Raw genomic sequence first — 24,189 nt, forward strand, 5'->3', positions numbered from 1 at the left:
ATAACAGTGGGGGTACTGAGAAAGCAGTGAGACAGAGAGTGAAAGAAGCATGGCAGAAATGGAAGAAGCAACTGGGTTGTTTTAGACAAGCCTGCCATAAGGCTCAAAATGAAGATTTATAAGAAGTTATCAGGCCTGTACTATTATGTGGGAAGGAAACCTGGCCAGGACTCTAAGAGGAACAAGGGACTGTTGGAGAGAATGAGGTGAGGATGGTGAGATGGATTGCTGGAATATCACTACTGGAAAGGAGGAGGATTCAAGATGTAAGAAGAATGTGTGGTATATGTAACAAAGGCGAAGGCAGGGAAGCTCGTTTGAGATGCTATGGCCAGGTAATAAGAAGAGAGGGGGTAGAAACCAATCCAAGAGAGCTAAGAGCATGCCAGTGATGGGGAGGAGGATGTGGGGCATCAGTGGATCAGGTGGATGTGGTGAGCATGGGTATGGGTGAAGTGGGACTGGGGAAGAAGATTGCATGGAATAGAAATAGATGGAGAAAGTTGACTCACGACCCCCCGCTATACAGTGGGGCTAATAAGATGAAAGAAGAAGAAGATATTGTTTAAGAATTTGAGAATTTGCTCGTCATTTTTATCATAAGACTTTGGGAGGACTCTAGCGGAAAGATCGTCACCCGATGTACAGTAGTGCACTGAAGTAAACGCCAGCTTCTTCTTCTTCACTCATTAAATTTTAAAGTCAACAGAAAACAGATGCTAATATTGACTTTCAATCTTGTTATCGTAAAGTTGAAATTCATTCTAAATTGTAACTATGCAAGGTTATTTTATTTATTAAAATACGATGCATTGTAACAGGAAATCACAGGGACGTATAAAGTGGCAAAAGAATGCTGGGACCTGTAACTTTATTTTAGGTTTCATGAAGGTCGCCATACTGGAGAGCGACCGTGAAGACAGTCCACCTTCTTCCCGATACTTGTTCTTTTCAGCCTTTTCTGGAATCGAGGAGGTAATAATGTATTTAGATGGCTGAAGAAAAAGAATTCTTTTTCAAACAGGAAACCCTACGAGAAAGAAATCTGGGATATCAAATCTGTTTCGGCAGCCTTATTATTATTTCTGGTCCCTGGTTCCTCAACCATCCTAAGCCTTCGCTGCTCCTCCTCTTCACTCCACAAACACAGTTGCTGGCACACTCCTATGCTATTCGCGTGAGGTGCTACACAGCTTTATATATTCCCTTTATAGTCATTCAAAATGTTTATTTTAATTTTTGTCCATTACCCTTTTCAGGAACAATAACCCCGAAAAATTAGAGATGTTTTTAAATTGACATTACAAAATATTGTCAATGGATTTCCACTTTACTTTTAACCCTCCCCCTTTCATTTCTTCTCCTTTTTGACTGAGGCAGAGCCTTTGTGCTACTGGCTTCGACGTCCATCGCTTTCCAGATTGACAGCATTCTTCATTTTCATGGCTAGCCTCTTATATTCCCCTGTTTTCTGTTAGGGGATTTCAGGGGCTCTAAAGTAATGTCATGATCTGTTTTTCGTAGGGTTGTACTCCTGAATAAATGTTCGGTGCTGTCCGCCTTCTCCACTCTGCAGATATCACAGACCTCGTCCTCATATTTATGTACCCCGGAAGGAAGTCAGCCTTCAAGTTCAACATTGACTTCAGCCTGGCTTTCATTATCATACAAGCGTCCTTTGTCTCCAGTTCCCTTCTGTAGTCATTTGCCCTGAAGTTTTCTGTGAATCTCCGCTTCTTTTTTTTCTCTCTTTTCTTTCACGGTCTCTCCGATATCTTCCTTAATTCTTATCTTCATTTTCTTTTTCAGTGTTTTTTTGGCATAGCCTATTCTCTCATTCATTTTCTCTCTATGTTATATTTAGTACATGTGGTTTCTAAGCTTTTTGTCCAGCACAGTCCATTGGGGCCTCTTAAGTGATCTATTATTTCTTCAATTAATCTTTACTCCTCCGAGTTTATGATGTTGTGGAAAAGCATTTTTTATACTCAATTCTGTGGACTACTGGCCATATGCCGGATTCTGCTATAATTCCCCAGTAAGGTGTGCCCTTTGGTTGTTCGTCCATTCCTCGGAGGATCCTGTATTGCATTTTCTCTAGTGCATTCAGCTCGTTTTCCGTGATGTTACTCCATGTCTCTGTGTTGGCAAATAATGTTGGTACCACTACTGTTTCCTAGATCTTTTCCCTCACTTCTAGGGCCACATTTCCTACTTTCTACTCTACCTTTTGATTTCTCGCTTTGTTACTTGTGTAAGGATGGTATGGAGTGACATACAGGCTGGGTGTTGACTGGTTTATTGGTGGTTCCTTACTGAATGAATGTACATGTTGTTGTTGTTGTTTTAGATTTAGCTGGCCTTGTGCCAGCACGGGCTCTTGCTCTTAGAGCAGCCCGTAACTCTACGTTGATGATGAGTCTGTGAGATGGGTAGGTTAAGAACGTACAGAATCTTCTAAGTTGTTATTGGCTGGTGCGAGCCGCAACGTAGTACCTACACACAGGCAGGGCAAAACAGAGGTAATGTTTCGGACATCTGTGTTTGTCGGCAGACAAACAGATGGCGATTGTGAGAGACATAATAAACGTACAATGATAAAACATATATCAATGGAAAGGCCAGGAAATCCCACATATGGCCAATTGCATGAGATTCGAGACAGATTAATGGATACAATGCAGTAGCATAATATATGTGAAATGGCGAGACGTTTGGCGTCTTCACAAACAGAAACACACATACAGTTTGATACAGAAGATTCGGTGGAACATTATGAGTACATGATTAGAATGCTTGCATGGCAATGCAAGTAGTGGTGATTGCACATAAATCGAGACAACAGTGGTTAGGGAGAAACAGGTGGAAATATTGTATGGTAGAAGTTGCGTTCCTTGAGAGAGCAAATACAGGATGCTCTTGTTTTTGTCTTGGTCCCTCCGGTGGATGACGCACACACGAACACACACGTGTGCTCGAAAGAGACCGCGATTGGCGCGACGAGGTCTCTTACACGTGTTTCCTTTGAGCCATTTATGGTGTACCATTCTCCTAAGTATTTGTATTCTTTTACACTACTAATTATTGAGCCACTTTTAACCTCTGTTCTTATATGGACATCTGTTCTTGTTGCTGTTCCAGGCTGCGGCAGTTGCCAATTGCCATTTCTATTCCTCCTTTCCTGCTGGTGGGGAACATTATGTCATCCACAGATATGAGGGACTCTGTTTCTATATTTCTTATCAGTGTTACGTTCTTTCTGCTTACCTCATTCACTCTGTCTGTCACTATGCTGCATAGCTTTGGGCCATATACTGTTCCTTGCCTCACATTTTCCGTTATTATGTTTCTCCTGCAGGGCATCATATAACTGCCTTGCCGTTTTCATTCATCTTCCTTATCAAGAAAATAAAGAGGAATTGGTGGCTGATATTGTACTTCTATTTGCAATCTGCCGAAGAATAAAACAAAACAGGAAAGAATTTATAAAAAAAAAATTATGGTATGACAGAGACAAGAAACAGTCAAACACACACAAGGAAGGAAAAGACCCTGCGAGGGAGGAGCTGATCCAAAAGGAATCCCGTCTGGTAATACTACCTCAACTTAACACGTATGGTAGAAAATAATTGAATCGCCAAAATGCTTCATTAATTACATTTATATGGAAAACTACTGAGTTTTATATTAAAATAATATAATATATTTATAAATAATACATTTTTATAAATCTAAAATGTTATAAAACGTAATTATAAACCCAAAAAGACTCAAATAAGAGACCTAACCACCTTGGGTGGAAAGTGGCGAGGAACGTAAACAAAGAGTCGTTGTCTGGCGGATGATTTGTCGCGACAAATCGGGTCAGTCACAGCAATCAATCAATTTCAACCGGAAATATTGACTGATTGATCGAATTGAAGTCAACCGAGGTAAATCAATAGTTGAGGTTGAATTCGTGAGTTAAAATTTGTGTTAAATTTGAGTGTTTGAGTTAAATATGGTTAAATGAAGCGAGGCATTTCCCGTCTCTTGAAGGCGATGACGGTGGTCAGTCCTTTTTGAGCGTTATTTCATCGATTTAAACAGTTGTTTCCGTTATTTAATCGTATTTAAATAACGCCGAAGGTCAGCCGAGGTCAACCAGTGATTGAACTTGATTGTGAGTAAAGAAAATTGGGTTAAATTCGAGATTTTAGGTTAAATATGGTTAGAAAAAGGTTACGATGGCTAACGTGACGTAGGCGTTATTTAAACATTATTTAATTGACTCTGATTATTATTTACGTTATTATAATTGTTTTGGCTTTTAAGTCGCTGCCTAAGGGCTGCTTTTGCTTTGGGATTGGTTGTTTCAGTGGTACGTAAGGCATAACCAGGCCTATGCAAGGCTAGACTGGGTCAGGCTAGGCTAGGAGTCAGTATTAGCTCTATTATTTTATGTAACTGATTTTATTGAAGTTTCTGGGTTTCGTTTTGACCAATTTGCTTTTCAGTTTCCTCTGGTTAAGCAAATGGAAGCCTACCCAGGTCTCTTGGGCTCAGTTGGGCTCAGAGCCAGGTTAGGTTAGGCCAGGAGTCATTATTGCCTTTGTTTATTACTGTTTATTTCATTTGAGCTGGTTTTATTGAAGTTTCTGGTTTTGAAGTCATTAGCTAAACAAAGTTTGAAATTCGTTCGTTGATGAAAAAATTACAGAACTCTTAAAGTATAACACATCAGTAAGTGGTGTCAAACAAATGTATTACACCATTAGAGGTGATTGAAAAAGGGTTCAGAAAAATACTGATTAATTAATGATACAAGAACAGTGAACCAATATATAGACTGCAAGAAGTCAGATATGAGGATCTATCTATTTTACCAAATATTGTAGAAAATGATTGGTTCGGAAGTGTAGATTTGAAGGACGGATTTCACAGCGACCAAATAAAGCAGAATTTAGAAAATATTTTTGGCTTCCAATGGAATGGTAGTTTCTATCAGTGGAATGTTTTAAGTACAGTTTGTTATACCAAATTCATAACTATTTACCAAAATCTTAAGACCTCCAGCCAGTTTAAATATCTGCGAGAAATAGGCATAAAGTGTATATTATATGTTGTTGATTTCTTGATTTATTGGTAGTATTTTAAGCATAGACAGTGATATTAAATTTGTGAAGTAAACGTTATTAGAGTTGGGATGGAAAATGAATTATAATCAATAGAAAGCATATAAAAACATTGATGTTAGGACTACTGATGAAACTGAAGCAGCGTTATTGCCGTCCTCAAGGTGCCAAGCAAAAGAAATAAACTCAGAAAAGATATTTATCGAATACTTAAATCTAAATCACGTATCTGCTCGGGTTGCTAAACTGACAGGACAGTGTAATTTTATTAGTAGAGCAGTTTTACCCGGTAAACTCATGCTTAGAAATATACAGGATTATTGAAAACCAAAACAACGGGAATCTATGTTTAAAACGATGGTAGTTCTATCGAAGAGACTTAGCCGTTGGTGGAGTGATTCTATGGCGTCATGGAGCGGCAAGGCTCTCCTGCCTTCCCCGTGGCCCGGCATTTCGTGGCGGACATGTCTGGAATCGGCTGGGGCTGCCGCTACGGGGGACCAGGCGCGTGAGTGCGTGGGACCACGAGCCACCAGCACTCAAATATGCTAAGAGCGGTGCAGTTCTGTCAGCTTGGAAGGCTCTATTACCAATATTAAAAGTCCAGAGCATACAAGTATTATCCGACAATGTCACTACGTGGCTTGTATCAATCAAATGGCGGACCAATTGGAAATCTAACAGATATCAGCAAGCAGATCTGGAAAATTGTAGAGGACAACATAACCCTTCACTCCGGCATTTGGTAGGCGAACCGAGCCCGACAAACTCACAGATGAACGAAATGCAGAGTGGATGTTGTCTGCGCCAATGTTCCATCTATTGGATTCAGTGAGGCCTCATCACGATTACGACAGTTGCCTCCAGCCCTACTGGCGCATAACTACCAACGTACAATTCAAGATACTGGGACCAAATGGTATGAGAATTGGATGCACTGGCTCAATCGGACTGGCATTTTGAAAGAACAATTTTGTAAATCCACCGATTCGGTTACTTTCGACCGAGTATTACATCTCATCAGAATCAAAAAGCGCTCACGGCGGATTTATAGCAACCCCATGGTGGCGGCTCAAACATGGTTCGGCAACGCGTCTCTGTCAATCAGTTCACGATCCAGAATATACAAACAGGCAATTATATAATTAAATCCGTTTATTGCGGAACGCTAAGAAACCGTCGATGGAAATTGTATGCTTGGTGAGTATGTGTAACAGCGCACTCAGTGGGGATAGTGCTACAGGCTGCACCGCGCCTGATGTTCGGATGGAGTAAACGCGTCGACACATACAACATAACAATTTTAAAGTAAATTGTATTTTCCTAACTATAGGAAACCCGAGGTCCTTTATTAGGAATTACTTTCAGACGTAGGCTGGAAACGGCCGTTGAACTTCAAGCAAGGTGGTAAGCAGTTAACTACTGTCGGGAGGCAGGAGTACCGCCTCGCCCCGGATCATAAACTTTATTCAATTTGCCTTTACATTTGGTACAGATTGAGGGTGGCATGAGGTGGGCATAAGTGCGAGGACCTGCGGGTTTGGTTAGGAAAAATACAATTTCACTAAAAACGTTTGTTCGACACAATATAGGTCCTTTGCATTAGGAACTCACTGATTGGAGAGGAATCTGAAAAAGTCTCTCTGGACGGCTGGGTTCACCACCTTGTCTTCCTTCCTGATGCGTAACAGCGAGGGAAGGGAAAAACCGCCTCTGACAAAAGATCGGGTTGAAACGCAGGATCAGTTTGTCGAACTTCGTCCTTTTGCATGAAGGAAAATGGTTCATGCAAAAGTAGGCTAGAAAGGAAGAGTATGGCGTCGGATGACAATAAAGGCTTAGAAATACAAGCATTGGGTTTGTCTCAAAGTCATAGACTCCTTCCTCCACTGCAAGAGGAAAGGTGGAGTTGCTTCCTATTAACCTAAATGGAAATAGAGCGGAAGCTCGTTATGCCTTACCTGCCTCGATCGCCCGGTCCAGCTTGTAACGGCGCGTCCGCTCCCTGCCCGTGGGAAGAGAGCTTAGGATGGGGAGAAGGAATAGAGGCCAGTCACTCAAGATTCATCTCCCAATCACTACCGTACAACATAGGCGAGATGCAACCTGTCCCGTTAGGGGAGCTGGATAAGCTACACAACTTGTTGAGCAGCCACCACAGGACCCAGGAAAAAGTGTCCAGGACTTGTGCAACATCCCGGTGAGGAGGTGAAGGTAGTCTGTCGGGACCACACACCTGCCTTCAACACAGTACCGACATATTCTTCAGATCTGAGGGGCGGACCAATGCGGACCTTGTGAGCTCTCCAGGCGGAAGAAAGCGTGCAGTGTCGTCTTCTCCTCTCTGACAGAAATCACAGCTCCTTATGCGATCTCACGAAGCCAAAAGAGATGGTATTCTTGGACATCTTTCTTGGTTGAGCCAGTGCTAACGAAGATTCGTCGACACTCAGGCGGAGTGCGGTCTTCTTCAGATAAACGCGCGCCCTAACAGGACACAGTAGCCTCTGCGTCTGGATCGTATCACAGGAGTCCTCTAGAGAGGGGATCGTGAGGACTCGGGTGCCGTCGTCAGGCCAGATTCTAGTCTTCCCGAAATCAGGATGAAATCGGCGTAACTGATCCCCATCCCCTTGGTGTTTGACATCAAGAGAATAGAGTGAGCTACGCCAACTCTCTTCGCGATGCCAGGGAGCAAGCAAAGCGGTCTTGGTCAGATCCCTGTCTGGCGACTCTGCAAAACTCAAATACGGTGCACGAGTCAGAGAGTCCACATCCCATGAGGGCCTGAGATCCCTGAATTGAGCAAGACCGTTGAAGCTTCTCATGGTAGAAATCTCAAAAAGAGGAGGAATGTCTCTCCTTTCAGCCACAAGACTAGGCTGGTGGTGGTAACCTTTACAGCTGAAGCGAGGGCCTCTCGGCGAAGGAAGGCGAGGAAATCCGCGACCTGCTGAACAGTAGCTCCGACCCGGATACGCCGACGACGCAACGGAAGACGGACCACTTTCCCTGGTATACGCTTTGCAGAGGATCTTCACGAGGTATCCTGCCATCTCTGTTGCTGAAATGTTGCGAAAGCCTCGCTTTCGCAAGAGATGGTGGATAACACTCAGCCGCGTGAAGACACAGGAATGCCAGGTGGAACGCTTTGTGGGAAGTTGGCGCTGAAGGTTGGGCCGGAGATGGCGCCTCGGAAAGGAGAGCTAGCAGGTCGGGTACCCAGCTGGCCTGGGAGCCATTTGGGTGCCACCAGAGTCATTCTGAGATTCGGGGTGATCATCCTTTCGGCTGATCACGGCGAATCGAACAGAATGGGGGGAAAGCGTGGCGTCGAGATTGTCCACGGGTGTTAGGCAGCGTCCGCGGCAGCCCATGGGTCGGCCGCGACAGGAACAGAGATCTGGGTTTTCTGTTGTGCGGCGGGTGGCGAACAGATCGATGACTGGGCCTTACAGGTCGAACAGCCTTTCACGCTACTTCCTGATGGAGGAGACCATTACGGTCCCCACCACCTGTCTCCTGGCGGCTGAGCTTGTCTGCCACGACATTCCTCCCGCGCAAGATGCCTGTTTGACAGCTCTGCAGTGAAACTATGGCCTGCGTGCCTGCATCGTCAATTGATGAGATGGTGGGACACCAGTCCCCTGCTTGTTGGCGTATGCCACTACCCAGTGTGTCGGCTCATCAGTACCACAGAGTGTCCCATCACTTTCGATCCGGAACTCCTGGAGGGCAGGAAGGCTGCCTTGAGCTGCAGGATGTTGATGTGAAGGTGTTTGTTGTCCTCGGTGCCACACTCCCAAGTCAGCAACTCCTCAGGTTATTAAGCCCCATCCCCTCGGTTGATCGTCAGAACAGAGCATGTCGGAGGAAGTATGCAGGATCTCTCACAAGAGGTTCCTGTCGTCTAACCACCAGTGAAGGTCCTTTCTCACTTCCTCGGAGAGAGGAATGAGGAAGGACGACAGTCTTGGGACTGGGACCAAAGCTCCTTTAGTCTCCACTAGAGAGACCGCAGGTGAAGACGCCCGTGAGGTACTAGCTTCTCCAATGACAACCCAGGTGACGTGACGACACCATTGCCGGGCTGGTTGCTCCTGTCGAGACAGGAACAACTGTGCTACCTGCCTGAACTTGCTGACTCCCGAGTCGAGGAAAGACTTTGCGCTGCCACCGTGTCTATCAGCATGCCCAGGTACTTTGTCCTCTGCTTGGGGTGAATCTGACTTCTCAGATTTCCGCGATCCCTAGATCCTGGCAAAACTCGAGGAGATGATCCCGCAATGTCCTGTAGCAATGCGACGAAGAGCTCATGGACTAACCAGTCGTCGAGATACCTCAGTAAGGCGTATCCGTCTTGAGTGAGCCCAAGCTGACACGAGAAGAACACTCGTGAACACCTGGGGCGGTGAGAGCCCAGCTCAAAGTGCCCTGGTGGAAGACGCCGACTCGAGGGCCAGCGGAGGTACTTACAGCGAGGGCGGATGGATGGTATCTGGAAATACACATCCCTCAAGTCCGTAAGCATGAAGTCGTTCTCCTGATGGAGACCAGCACAGTTTGCGCTGTTTCCATCGTGAACGAGTCTGAAGAGCGGTTTCAAGGGAGAGGTCTATGACCGGTCTCCATCCCACCCTGATGCGGCTGTAAAGAAAGCCTGGAGACTGGCCGACATGACTTCATACAGCATTCTTGCACTTCTTGCTGTAGTCACGTGTCCTTACGACGAACCTGAAAAGATAAGTTTGGAGATGGACCGGAGTAAGTGAGGAGGGCCGAGACTCGAAGGGTGTGAATATCCATCGAAGGACATCCACTATCCAGGTCTCGGCTCGTGTTGCTGCCACGTTGCCCAATGGCTCGACAGGCACCCCCACCTTACAGCCAGCTTTTTTGAGCGCGCCGCTAGCGTTCCCTTCTTCTTCTGCCCTTACCCCCTTTGCCGGCATGGAAAGAGGTGCTGAAAGGGCGAGTAGCCCACCCTTCTCGAGGAAGAAGAGGCAGGAGGTGTTTCCCTCGGGACCCCTTGAAGACTGGGACTTCTTGGGCGAGTGCCAGCATGGCCGAACCTGGCTGCAGTGGGGCGAGAAGACCGGTCTTAACACTGCCTGGTGGACAAGCGATTAGCTTTCATGTGCATTTGTCTGCGGCGTCCACCAACTCTCTAGGGAAGAGAGAGGAGGAACCCAGCAACGGTCCATTCCGAAGAGCAATGGCTGACTCGGGATCTACGGACCTGGAGAAGCGAGAGAGAACAGCGTCTCTGCTTTAGCACCAGGTTGCCACAGGTTTGCTGTCTGGTGGGCGCAGATGAAATAGCCCTACCTCCAGACTGGCACAGTCTCCCAAAGGCGGAGTCCTCCCCAGGTACAATAGCGCCTGAGGAAGCAGCTACCTTCGATACTGTGAATGACCACAGATTGAGCCAGGAGACTGCCTGGAAGGCCGCCATGGCGGTGGCTTCCAGGGTTGCAGCTTCTTGTTGAGAGAAATGTTCTCACCAACAATTTGCTGCAGCGACAGACCAGATCAAAGCGGGTGAGTCCGGGTCAGCTGTTGTCCAACCGCGCCCCTTCCGCTGGTGCGTAGAAACGCTTCTGACGAGGCAGAGGGGGGGGAAGAAGCTTGTCCGAGCGACTCGATCGAAGCGAGCTGTCCTGCCCAGACACAAGACCGTTCACTTGATCGAGAACTCCCTCGGCAAGTGTGGACCACGGCAGCCCCACCGAAGCCTTGGGTTCCTTCTTGGGTCCCCAGAAGAGTTGGTAGCGATGGACAATCCACAGACGAAATAATGGTCCTCGATTGGGCGTGCTGTGAATCAGAAAGCGCGGCGATAACCTCTGCAAAAAGTCCTCTGTATTTCGAGAGTGTATCCGCATCCTGGGGCAGAGGACGCCGGAGTCCTCCAGGGTGCGGTCCTCGAACTACTCCCTGCAGGAGAGAACCTCGGCAGACCCCGAGGACCTTCCTGAACTACGGGTGTAGGACCTGGTGTGCCAAGGACCGAACCAGGCGCGCTACCACGCAGTTGAACTCTGAGAGAACAATCCCCGAGTTCCTCCTCACCAGACTCGCCCTGGAAGAACCCGAGAGGCCCGGAGGACAGGCCAGGAAGATCGGGCGCTCCACTGCAGCTACTGGCAGAACCAGCAGAGGCAGTGGGCCGAGCAATCACCAACCAGCGGTGATAGCGAGCCCCGAATTAGAGACCGCTTCAGCCCAGGTGAAACGATCTCGAGGAGGCGGAGGCGGCTCGCAGAGTCAGGCCGGTCGTCGTCTCCCGAGCCAGGCGTGGCCAGGGACTGGGAGGAGTCGAGCGCGCAGCTGGCTGGCAAGAGCTTGCGCTGTCCTCTGGGCCCGCGCCCCAGATAACCGAGGCCAGAGCCTCTGGAAGACTGGTGAGGACTTCTTCCCTGTCTCTCATTAGTTCGTGCCCAGGACTGAAGCATTGTCGGGAACCTGACCTGGCACTGGAAGGGTGCCAGCAGGAAGAGGCGGAGCACCTCATGCGGCTCTTTCTCTGATCCGCCCTGGTCCGTGCGAGTGTCCGTAACAGACTAGGGTGCCCGGATCTCATGGGGACCCGGTGCTCGAACTAACTGCGAGCAGGTGTCGGCCTTGTCGCTGGCGCCCAAGCAGGAGGGTTTCTTAGGCGCAGCGGGGAGAGTGCCGACCTTGGTCTGCACGCCCTTGGCTCCCGGTGCCCCTGGCCCGGAGGCCGGGGCAGCGGTTCCCTGATCCGAGGATCGGGAAGAGCCTACGAGAGATCCCACTGCCTTCCCTGTGGAAGGAGGCAGACCCTTAGAAATCTCGGTGCGAGGTTTCTTAGGGGGGGGAGAGGCAGACCTTCTTGACGCGGCTTCGGAAGGAGAAGAGGAAGAAGCAGCAGGCGACAGCGATGATGAAGATGAAGATGAAGGCGATGGCAAACACCTTTACCGACCTCTTCTTCTTCTTCTTCTTCACCATCTGCTTCAGAAAGCAGTCAAATCCCCAAGCCAGGAAGCGGGCGCCCGATTCAGGAACAGCAGGAGGGGCTGCAGCGGTAGAAAGCATCCGGGCGGGGCGATTGGGCTCGGACCAGCGTTGCCTGGGCCGAGAAGGCTGCCGTCGGCCCAGGAACCCGAGGTGGGCGCAGCCAGGATGCAGGCGCGCCCACTCCGATGTGCAGATTCAGAATCGGGCGGCGCCAGGGTAAGCTGGGATGGGGATTGAGGCAGGCGGGCTGGGCTGGAGGATCAGGCGAGGAACCGTGTCCAAAGACAGGCCATGGTCAGCAACAGGGGTGGCAACAGTCACGTGGGATGCGATGGCGTCACCATATGCGAGGCAGCGCACGTGAATGGAGCCAGAAGCCAGCGGCAGTGGAACAGCGTGCTTCCGAAAGCGCGGATAACGCCGACACTTGGGTGTCCAGATCGCGAAGCCACTGGCTCGGCATCTGGAGCGAACCTCGAGAAGGTGACAGTTGTGCGTGGTGGCTGTATGCTGCACGTGTGGAGTGCGTGACTGGAGGGAGGCCAGGGCCAATCCCTCCAGGGCGAGCCAGGTAGGCCAGGTGTGGCCAGGGAGAGTTGGGATTCATCGCCTGGCTATCCAGTTCGGACCCTGAAGCCGCAGTCGGGTTAGCAATGAAGCCCTATCTGCTCTGGAGGAAAAACTCACCTCCGGGCAGGGAAGAGACTTCCCGGAGAGTGTCGGCGGTCCAACTCTCCCAGCAGCCCTTCCACAAGCGAAGAAGCGTCAGAGGAAGGAGGGGAGTCCTCACCAAAGAGAGGGGGCAAGAGGAAGTTAAGCCGGGAGGAGAAGCAGACCAGATACATTCGCCACCAGCGAATTAGTCGAGTCTTTCCTCGGACGACTCCTTGGTAAACTTCTGACGATAACGTCGCCTCCTTCGAACGCCCCCATTGCTCGGAGGACCACAAACAACACTCACTACAAGTCGAATTAAATTGTGAATACACACGCCCCTGCAAGATGTACGGAAGTGTGTGGGTCCACGTCGACTCCTAGATCTGAAGAAATTGCACACCCCTACCCGGGACACACGCTGGGGATAGGAGGTTTTAGATGATTTTCCATTTTAAGAAAAAAAAAGAATATTCCCACCAAAAAAGATGAAAAAATGCTGTCCGGCAGAGAGCGGCGAAGAACACTTGCTTTCAGCAAACCTATCCGTTGATTACATACGTAATCCCGGATGTCTACACGATAGCAAAGTTTCCGCTTTGACTGGTCGGCAATGGGATTGAACCTCGCCAGGCTTCTATGAAGTCTGTGGTTGCCACTTCTACCAACCAAGCCATCGAGGCTCTATATATATATATATATATATATATATATATATATATATATATATATATATATATATATATAATATATATATTATATTTATTTAATATCTTTTATTTCAATCTCTATTTCGTTTTAGTCATAAGAGCAACTTGATATTGTTTCTTACTGACCGTATTAGTCTAATATTGCCCTTATGTGAGCATTTTCATTATCAAAACATAAATGAAAGATGATCTTTCACTATTCATCACAGACATGAGTTATTTTGCCTCTGAAAATGGCTTTCAATCACACTTTGAGTGTGACTAAGAAGGTCAGTTTCAACATTACATGACCTCAAACGTACAGAGAGAGAGAGAGAGAGAGAGAGAGAGAGAGAGAGAGAGAGAGAGAGAGAAGGAATGAAACTGCTCCTCACCTAAACATCAGGAGATCAGAACATTCCACAACTGCAATGGACAGACTGTTCCACATTTCAGTTGTGGCCAAGATGAGAAGATTTGTTTTCGCGGCGGCATAGTTCCTACAATCTCGTCACCTTCGTAAATGTCTTGGCATCAGCTTTACCCTTTTATGGGGTTAGATGTGATATGAGTTCTCTCTCTCCCTACTCTTTTGTCCTGCGCTCTTTCTGCCTGAACTCCCATACAGTCTGGGTCTTCTGCTCTTCTCTTTCTCCAGGACTTCCTGGGCCTTCCTACTACTTCCATACCCACAGCTTTCCTGACTAACGTTCCTCGTCACCCCTTCCTTCCTTCAACAGAAACTGGAAGTGGAATATAAAATTCAGGCCAGAGGCCAAGCAAGCGCTGGGACCTCTGATGAGGTCATTCAGTGCTGAGAGGAAGAGAGAGGTTTGAGAGGCTTAACAGGAGGAAAACCTTTTGCAGTTGAAGAAGCACTTTGCAACAATTGTCAGGAAAGGGTTGAGGAAAGTAAGATGGGATAAAGAGAATATGAACGGAGGTACATTAAAAGAATGAAAGGGGTTATAGCAGCTAGGGGCCTAAGGAAGGGGCACTACAAAGAATCTTATCAAGTAATGCCTACAGTACACTGCTTGAGGTGCGCTGAAGGCACTAACCTCCTACGGGAGTCATGGAAGTGTCCAAAAGATATTTTGACCCAATTCAGAATCCTACCTCTTATATGGGTGGCCTGAGCGTGTTGAGGAAAACAGGTTTGTCGGGCAGCGGCGAGCGAGATGAGTGTGTCTTGACCAACGGCCAATAGTTAACTACCTAACAACCTTGTTATGAACTGAATGGACAATTCAGTTTGTATTCATGTAGGAATAATTTGCTATTTTGAGTGCATCCTTTAGATGACAATAGTATTTCTGTTTTGAAAAATGTAGTTTTATTCCTTAATAGGAAAAGCTCCTGAAGAAGATTATTTCTTGGGTTATGGGAAAATCTGTTTGCTTTTATTCAGTACAAAGTCAATTTAATGTTGATAGCCATAAGTAAATAGTAAACCATATACTGATACCACTACTTCAATATTTACTAGAAATGGTAAAGAATTAGTCGCAAAAATGTCCAGGGTAGGGTTTATTGATAGGCCAACACTGGAGAGAGTGTACAAAAATAAGTGTACAAAAATACAATTGGTTTGATACAAAACATTGGAGCATGATAACTTATCACATGTTGCGAGGTGATTCAAATAGTATTCGATACTACACGAGGAACATAAGCAATACAGGCAGTCCGAGTTACGATGGAGATCCGTTCCTGAGGCAGCGACTCAAGTTGAATCCACCTTAAGTCTGATCTTAATAAAAATAATGGTAATAATAATAATACAGTACTGTATTCTTTATTTCAACTCACACAATCTAGATACACAAGATAAAGTGATAAAAATGATAATTGGCAATAAATACAGTACTTAATATTAAGAAATCATGAAAAAGAAAAAGTGAAGAATTCTTAGCGTCGTAAGATCGGATCGACGTATGTTGAGACCGTCATAAACCGTGGACTCCCTGTACTGTAGATGGTAACACTGAAAACTGATCAAGTTGACAATACAAGACTTCCCATGCCGAGGAGTTACATAAGGTCTCTAGTGCTTCCATACCAGACACACACACTTACTTTCTGCACTGATCAGGTACATAAGATACATACCATCACTAGGGCTTATATACAATACAAGACATGCATAACAGTCACTGGTTTCTTTAGTTAATGGACTAATTGAGGACTTAGGAAATAAATGTCCAAGAGGGCCAGGAGACATGAATGGGGAGGGCTGGGCAAGGCTTTATCTGTTCGGGAGCTTTCACGACTGTTATTGGCTAAAAAGCAGAAATGTCATTGCACGTTATTTCTTTTATTACTTTTGAGTGGCTGAGTGCCATGACTATGTCATAGAAGTTTCCATCTCTCGTTGGCTGCTTCTGTTTGTCCTCCCATTCTCTCTCTCTCTCTTCCATTTCCCTCTCTGACGGATAACTCCAAAAGTTACAATGAATTTATGCCTCTTAAATTTATGAACAAAATGATTTTATATTAAGTAAGGGTTTTTCTCAAGTTGCAATACCAGAGAACTGAAAAACTTGAGGAACACATTACGAAAAAACATATAAATTTAAACTGCCCAGTCATGTTGCATCAAAATTTTTCTTACTTATCAGTGTCTGTCTTTGCACGTGTATACATACACTATGTGTTTGTTTAGGTACACATATGCATCATACTGAAGTCAATTACAATACACTCTTGCTGTCTGTTTGCTTGCCTTTCTCTTTCTTTCTCTCTCTGGGTTATTCTTTATAGCTATTTATGTATATGGTATGGCACACAAAACTTGAGGAATCCTTCCTTGATCAAAACCCCTTACAATCACCTTCAACTTAGGCAATCAAATATCAATGGTTGAAACCTTGGGTAAACACTTAATGCAATATGTTTAATGTTAAAACACAATTATATCAGTCACATTTTATTATGGGCATAAACTTGTCATCGTATGATCATGCACAATGCAACAGAAAGGTAACAACCAGATACTACAGTATTGGTATAATTGGTTGCAAAGAGTAATTTACATGTAATCAACAAATCAACAAAATTTTGTACAATGTGAATTTAATTGCACAGTAAAGTATGCAATTAAATTCTTGTCCATTTTTCAATCGGTCCTAAACGTTAAATTAGAATGCGTTGGGGGCAACAGTTACTTCATACCCATATAAGTCAAAAGTTCAACAAAACGATTAAGCATTGCAGTTAGATCTTCTTTGCTGCTCATTCATTTGTAACCGTTTAAAAACTACTGTATGTGATATCTGTAAGTCTCTCTCTCTCTCTCTCTCTCTCTCTCTCTCTCTCTCTCTCTCTCTCTTCACTCAGCAGGTTCAAAAGCTCTTGTTATCAATTTAGGCAAATGTGAAGAGTTATCTTTCTTTTTAACCTTCAAAGGTAATGCCAATTGCAGTTTTGCATCTCTCTCTCTCTCACTTTTGCCAGCACTCAAGGACTGATTTCCATACCTTACAGAACTCTGCCTGTGTCACCTAGTTTCTACAAACTGCTCACATTCAGAGCAAGAACTCGATATACAGTGTGTGATAAAGTTAATATCTTTTAATGGAATATAATTAATATAATTGCATCAATCAGTGTTTTCAGTAAATATGGTGTAATACGTACAGTATTTCAAAGTCGTTTCAACCAGTAATATACAATAGACTCAGCTCCAGTAGCTTCAGATGTTTTGGAAGGAGAACATTTTTTATGCCACACCAAATAAATAACAGAATGAAATGTTTATTAGATTTTTAATGTGGAGGAAACAAAATGCAGTACAAAATAGTAGCTACTTTCAGTATCAAATAAGCATGTGTTGACATACTTATATGTGTATACATGTGCACATACATGTATGCATCATGATGCTGTGCATTTGCAGCACACTTCTCTTTCTCCTCAAGGGTTATTCTTCATAAAAAAAAAATTCCAAGTTAGTCCCATGTAAAAAGTTCTGGCAATGTGAACAGGTAACAGAGAGAGAGAGAGAGAATTTCAATGTTAATTTTTTATACATTTACTCAGTAAACAGTATTGTACAGTCTGGTTTTCATTTTGTGTACAGTACTGTAGGGTATTCTGTATTGTTTATAACCATATACTGTACAGTACTGTAATCACAAAACAAGTAAATTACAAAAAAAAATTGTATTTTTCATGATATAATTTGGATACTTACCTACTGTTACAGTTAGCTTTTATCTTCCTGCCATTTGGTACGATTGGCATGCAAGATAAAAAAAAAAAAAAAAACACTTGGCTAACCCACTAGGACTGTCTCTGTAATGACCTGTTTCCCACCAGGTGGCGTTGGAATGTTTACATTCTTGTCAGAATTCTTCGTGACCACCCACTAAGAAGTGAGGAGGCTGGGTGGGTTTCCACTTTAACAGTTGGTACGTATCCAAATAACTGATCTTATCATGGAAATTATCATTATTTGGAATGAATCTTATCTACTGTTAAAGTTAGCTGACTACCACATTGAATGAGGATGGTGGGTTAGTGTGGCCAGGGAAGCAATGTTCAACTATACGAACTGGTTGAGGCAGGAAATACCCATGGCTCCATGGCCTCGTTGCATAACTACTGTCCAATTTACCCTCCCAACTCTGAACTTCTCTGTGTGAAGAGTGTGGGGAGAAGGATATCAGAAGCTGACAGGGGTAGAAAAGGTACAAAGTATCCTTCCCTGAGAACCATCACTATCAAAGGTTCTTCCTGATGCTTTGACAGACACTTCTGTGAGTTCAGAACATCAGTTATCGCAACGTGGAATTTCCCACTTAGAATGAGAGCCAGATCACTCCTGAAGCAGAACTCATGTGGTTTGGGAAATTCTATACGGAACTCACATGCAAAAAAAGCTGTAGGGGCAAGACACTAGACGGAAGACTTCAAAGGTAGTGCTAAGACGTTTCTAATCTCCTGATTCGAAACATCTTGGGTGATGGCCTTAAACACTTAGGAGTTAAGGAGACAATGATGGGACACTGTCAAAAACAGCTACTAATGGCTGAGCAGGGCTACTTTACATGATTTGTACACAACTGTTTCCATTACTTTATTACAACTGAGTTGTAAAAGGAATAAGACATTCCTCCCAACAGCCTCGGAAGTAGGTCTATCAAGGAGAGGTTACAACTCTTGACGAATCATCATGAAACTGCCTCTTCAGGCCTGATATTTATAACTATTATCATCATCACTATCTCTTACATGTATCTACATGCATACTTACATATACATACATATCCATATATGCATGCATAAAGATTACTGTACATATAAATATGCATATACACTGTATATACAAAACAGAATCACATATGTATTACTCTTGCAGTAATCGAGCTGTAGTGCTAAGAACAAAATACCGGATTCAAAGGTACTTGTACCTCATAATTAGGCCCACGTATCTTACCTATTAGAGGAGACGTACCTTACCTATTAGAGGAGTCTTCACTTCCTTGGTCCAAGAACTTGAAAATTGCATGTTTAACAGAGGAAGGTGAAAAAATCTATATTACATGTAAGTCATAACCTAGCTCTTAAGCAGCTTCAAAAACTGGAAATAGATACAGTAGCATCTGAGAACCAAGAACCAGCATTAAAGGATACAATTCCGAGATCGCCTCTGTTGTTCAGATTAAGAGCTCACTCTACAAACACAGTTGCAAGTAGCTATTCAACACTAAAGTTTCCTAGCTTTCTCTTTCGACTGTTCATCCATTTACCACAGGCTCTACTTTCATGACAATGCATCTTACCATAACCAGTGTTAACTTCTTGCTCATTTTAACAAGAGCCGAGGTAGAAGTAAACAAAAGAGCGCCGGTTAACGGATTCATCTTCGGCAAAAGGAAGTGAAAACGGAACAGTGTGAGCTATGCACTGCTTAAATACTAAAGGAGAATCAACCAAATCACGGTTGAAACCCCTAAAGTCTAAACGGAGCAACTATGTCAGAAGAAAATGGCAATCTACAGACAATGCCGCTGAGGCAAAAAAACACCAGAGAAGGTGACATACCACAGAACATCATCAAAGATGTCACAAAATGCCAGTGGTAAGCATCAGACAGAGTGAACGGGTGCTGGATATCTGGGTGGGGAAGGTAGATGATTCTTGCATGAAGTTACCACGAACCATGACGACAGTTGGTGCCGTCTGCGCAACACATATGAGGCAATTACCGAGGAGTAAGAGCTGTTCTATCACCAGGCTAACTCACTCTAGATAAGTAAGCGGCAGAAGAGGAATAGCCACTATTACAAAAAGGAATAACTGCCACAAGATGACGAATACGAGGCGACGCAGGGGAAAACTGAGTAAGGGGGGAGGGTTACTGTCCGCTCAGAGGATGATACCAGGTGAGCAAACGATTACAAAAACCAATGCGCGGCTCAGAGCTACTCAGACAAACATAAATGTCTGCATTCCTAAATAACTCTACGGTTCACACACATCCCTATCACTCTCCCTAAAACAGACACAAGCCAGCGAATGCGAGTGCCAAACTACCAAACAACTCATCCGGAGAACACTCAAAACCCGAACCAGAGAGACAGCTGAGAGAGGTGGCAATGGGCACAGACCTTTAGTCCCGAGACATGCCATGGTTCCCTGTCTGCAGAGAAGACCAATGGACCCAGGGAAGTCCACAGGGTGGGCTACAGACAGAAGCTAAGGCTCCAACACCTCTCTCGCGGAGGAAAATGAAAAAGGTCGATCACCATGGGGGGTCTTTGCCCTAATATACTGTATATGGTCAAATTTCTAACCATAATATAAGAATATATCTCAGTTACCTATTATTTTCCTCCTGAACCACATAGGGAGCAAAAGAAGGTGGAGCAGGAGTGAGAGAGGAATTAACCTAGGCTACCAGGTAGGCTAATGGAGGAGGAGGAGAAATGACACTGGAAGACAAAAGAAAAAGACTGAGTGAGCTTATGGTGTGCCCTAACGAATTGTCTACTTAAACCATCCGCCTCCAGCATCTTCCCATACTTCACAAAATTTTCATCCTCTCTTCAGATCACTCATTATCTTCACATAAAGAAAATCACACTCGTGCCTCAACAACTAGGCTAACATATAGGCTACGTGGTCATGCACAACCAAGAAATTTGGTTTTCACAAACACTTTTCTGTTTAGCCTAATGCTTTCATCTCTGCTTGCTGTAGATGACATAATGCAAAAACAGAAAACAAGCACAATATCATACAGGAGAAAATTAGCCAGAAATCATCATAATTATTACTAGTGGCAATTCACACTGTCTGCATAAGGACACAGCACGAAGAATTCTGACAAGACCGTAAACAATCAAACGCCACCTGGTGGGAGACAGGTGATTACAGAGACAGTCCTAGTGGGCTAGTCAAGCATTATTTTCTTCATTCTGTATGATGATCACACATAATGGCACAAAGATATAAGCTAACTTTAACAGTAGGTAAGATTCATTCCAAATAATTGACATTTTACATCCAGGAAGTGTTTTCTTGCCATATCCACAAATTTCTAATCTTCAAAAGAGCATTGGATATATTACAGCAGATAATTCATGGTTTACTGTAAATGAATTCTCACTGAATTATAGATGTTTCCTGGATGAATTTCCTCAAACATGAATGGCTTCTTATAAGATGTAAGAAGTTTTCCTGGAAAATGCTTTCCACATTCCTTGCACATGAATGGCTTCTCCAGTATGAAGTCTCATATGAACTGTATAAAATCTGGTTTCTGGGAAAATGCTTTCCCACATTCCTTGCACATGAATGGCTTCTCTCCTGTATGAAGTCTCATATGAACTGTAAGTTCTGGTTTACGGGAAAATGCTTTCCCACATTCCTTGCACATGAATGGCTTCTCTCCAGTATGTATTCTCATATGACGTGTAAGATCTGGTTTACGGGAAAATGCTTTCCCACATTCCATGCACATGAATGGTTTCTCTCCAGTATGCATTCTCATATGAACTGTAAGATCTCGTTTCTGGGAAAATTCTTTCCCGCATTCCTTGCACATGAATGGTTTCTCTCCAGTATGTATTCCCATATGACATGAAAGATCAGGTTTCTGGGAAAATGCTTTCCCACATTCCATACATATGAATGGCTTCTCTCCAGTATGGATTCTCATATGAGCTGTAAGATTTGGTTTCTGGGAAAATGCTTTCCCACATTCCTTGCACATGAATGGCTTCTCTCCAGTATGTATTCTCATATGACGTGTAAGATCTGGTTTACAGGAAAATGCTTTCCCACATTCCTTGCACATGAATGGCTTCTCTCCAGTATGTATTCTCTTATGACGTGTAAGAAGTGGTTTCCTGGAAAATGCTTTCCCACATTCCTTGCACATGAATGGCTTCTCTCCTGTATGAAGTCTCATATGAACTGTGAGTTCTGGTTTACGGGAAAATGCTTTCCCACATTCCTTGAACTTGAATGGCCTCTCTCTAATATGCATTCTCATATGAACTGTAAGATTTGGTTTCTCAGAAAATGCTTTCCCACAATACTTGCACATGAATGGCTTCTCTCCTGTATGAAGTCTCATATGACATGTAAGACCTGGTTTCTGGGAAAATGCTTTCCACATTCCTTGCACATGAATGGCTTCTCTCAGTATGAATTCTCATATGAGCTGTAAGATGTTGTTTTTCTGGGAAAATGCTTTCCCATATTCCTGCATATGAATGGCTTCTCTCAGTATGATTCTCATATGACTTGTAAGACTTGTTTTCTTGTAAAATGCTTTCCCAGTGGATCTGATTCCTTGCACATGAATTCCTTCTTTCTTGTTTAATTCTCAGATGAACTGTGATTTTTTTTATTCAAAATGAATTTTTTTCCCAATATTCATCCTTGACACATGAATGGCTTCTGGCTCTGGTTTGAATCCATCAGTGATATGACTTGTTTCACTTAGAGGCAGCCATTAATTTTCTTGATTTATGGAAAAATGCTTTCTCACAGTCAGTGGATCTGAAAGAATTTCTCTCCAGTCTGACTATTCCTTCTTTCTTGTTTTAAAACTTTTTGCAGGTTAGTGGATTTTTTCATTCACTACTGAATTCATTTCATATGAATATTCACCATCTTCATTAGACTCACAGAATACCTCTGGCTCTATTTTGATGTCCATCAGTGGATCCAGAGACAAAAAGTTACCATCACTGGTTTCACTAAAGGCAGCCATGTTGCTGTTTTCTTGATTTATGGAAGGGTAGTGATAATGCACCTTCAGTTTCACTTTTCAAAGGTAATTCTAAAGAATTTTCTGGATTCATTTTAGCCTTTTGTCCTGCCTTGGTCTGTAATGACAATGTGTTCAATTGACAACTCTTAAGACAAAATTGTTTACAAATTATTATCCAATAAATCTGTCATAAACTAAGTTCTACAATATCTTGAAGGACTACAACCAGATTTCATTGCTGATGTATGAATCTAATATTCAGAACAGATTTTACTTGTTGTAGTTTGAGACAATTGACATTGGTAACACTTACATTCATTCCCAAAATCTTGAAAATCTGATTAAAAAAATGACGAAGGAAGGAAGGTTTTTCTGAAGGAGAATCTGAAATCAAAGAATGCAACACAGAGTTAGGAAACAGAATACCACAACTGAAGCAAAATAAATAAAATTTAATTCAGGTTCCTATAAAGGTCTCAGGCCAATTAACAAGGTGCGCATTTGACAGTACTATCCAAATATTAATACAATCTAACCAAATGTTGTCCAGACACAGCATCAAAACATTCCTGAGGCAACAATGCAACAATAGATTATCAGTCAATTACCTCCCACCCTCTAACATCTGTGAACCTTCTTAGCTTAACATTACAGTATTACTTATGAACATATCCTTATTAACAAATCAAAGCCCAAGAATGGAAAATGCAAGAGACCAACATAACAATTTTCTGGGGTAACAGCAGGAAGGGTACAGTATACAGTAAATGCTTACTTATATGTGATCCAGTTATATGTAAGACCATATTATCCACAGATGCAGTAGACAATAAGAAGAAAAAATAGGAAGGGTGAACTGAGTAGTAATTTCAAGAGAGCTGATTGTTACTGTAGACACAATACATGAGTAGCTGTTAAGACCAGCAACACTGATGACAGTCTTGGAAGGTAGGTGCTGCTACATTGCCTCAAATACGACCAATTGTTTTCAGAGCCATACAAACCAGAGCTTTTTATGAAGGAGTATTTTTCAGTGCAAGTTGGAAATGGGTTAACTGGTGGTTAAGAAGTTTGAGTAAGGGAACTCCCCTCACTCGCATGCCATCACCAAACACTTCTTCTTTTGGCCTGATGAACAAAGAGGGCTGGTTGATATGGGAGATATATGATATATGGTTTTGCTTTGTATACCAAAGAAAATTTCATATTACCGTATTTCCTCGATTACTGTACCTACATATGCACTGTTTGCGACTTGGCAGTACCCACATTTAACTCCAACCCATCAAAATCTACATGAATGCATACATACATAATTAAAATGAATACAGTAAAAAGCCTTTTGGTTTTCAATGCTGCAAGGGTGGAAAAACTAAAAAATTTTTAGTAATTTGTATTTTTCCTAACATACAAATCTGAAGGTCTTTACATATGGATATATTTGCAGCATGTGCTGGGAAAATTGCCGTTCAACTTTTAACAAAGTGGTTAACTATCGACGGTAGGGTGGGAGTCCCGT

General features: G+C 43.8%; 2 protein-coding genes across 2 annotated transcripts in view; one reads left to right on the top strand and one right to left on the bottom strand.

Moving 5' to 3' along the window:
• LOC136838168 (uncharacterized) overlaps window positions 1–24,189 on the top strand; it is an 864,161-nt gene that overhangs the window by 372,865 nt on the left and 467,107 nt on the right. The gene's annotated exons all lie outside the window — the stretch shown is intronic.
• The window catches only part of LOC136838146 (zinc finger protein 845-like), an 83,589-nt gene continuing 75,757 nt past the window's right edge, over window positions 16,358–24,189 (bottom strand). Inside the window, exons 8-10 of the mRNA XM_067102996.1 lie at window positions 22,984–23,101; window positions 22,713–22,785; window positions 16,358–22,072 (exon numbers count right to left, since the gene is read on the bottom strand). Of these exons, the coding sequence (XP_066959097.1) occupies window positions 21,183–22,072; window positions 22,713–22,785; window positions 22,984–23,101 (1,081 nt within the window). The 3' untranslated portion in view covers window positions 16,358–21,182. The remainder of the gene's footprint in view (window positions 22,073–22,712; window positions 22,786–22,983; window positions 23,102–24,189) is intronic.

This window comes from Macrobrachium rosenbergii, unplaced genomic scaffold, assembly GCF_040412425.1.
Source record: "Macrobrachium rosenbergii isolate ZJJX-2024 unplaced genomic scaffold, ASM4041242v1 171, whole genome shotgun sequence".
Taxonomy (NCBI): Eukaryota; Metazoa; Arthropoda; class Malacostraca; order Decapoda; family Palaemonidae; genus Macrobrachium; species Macrobrachium rosenbergii.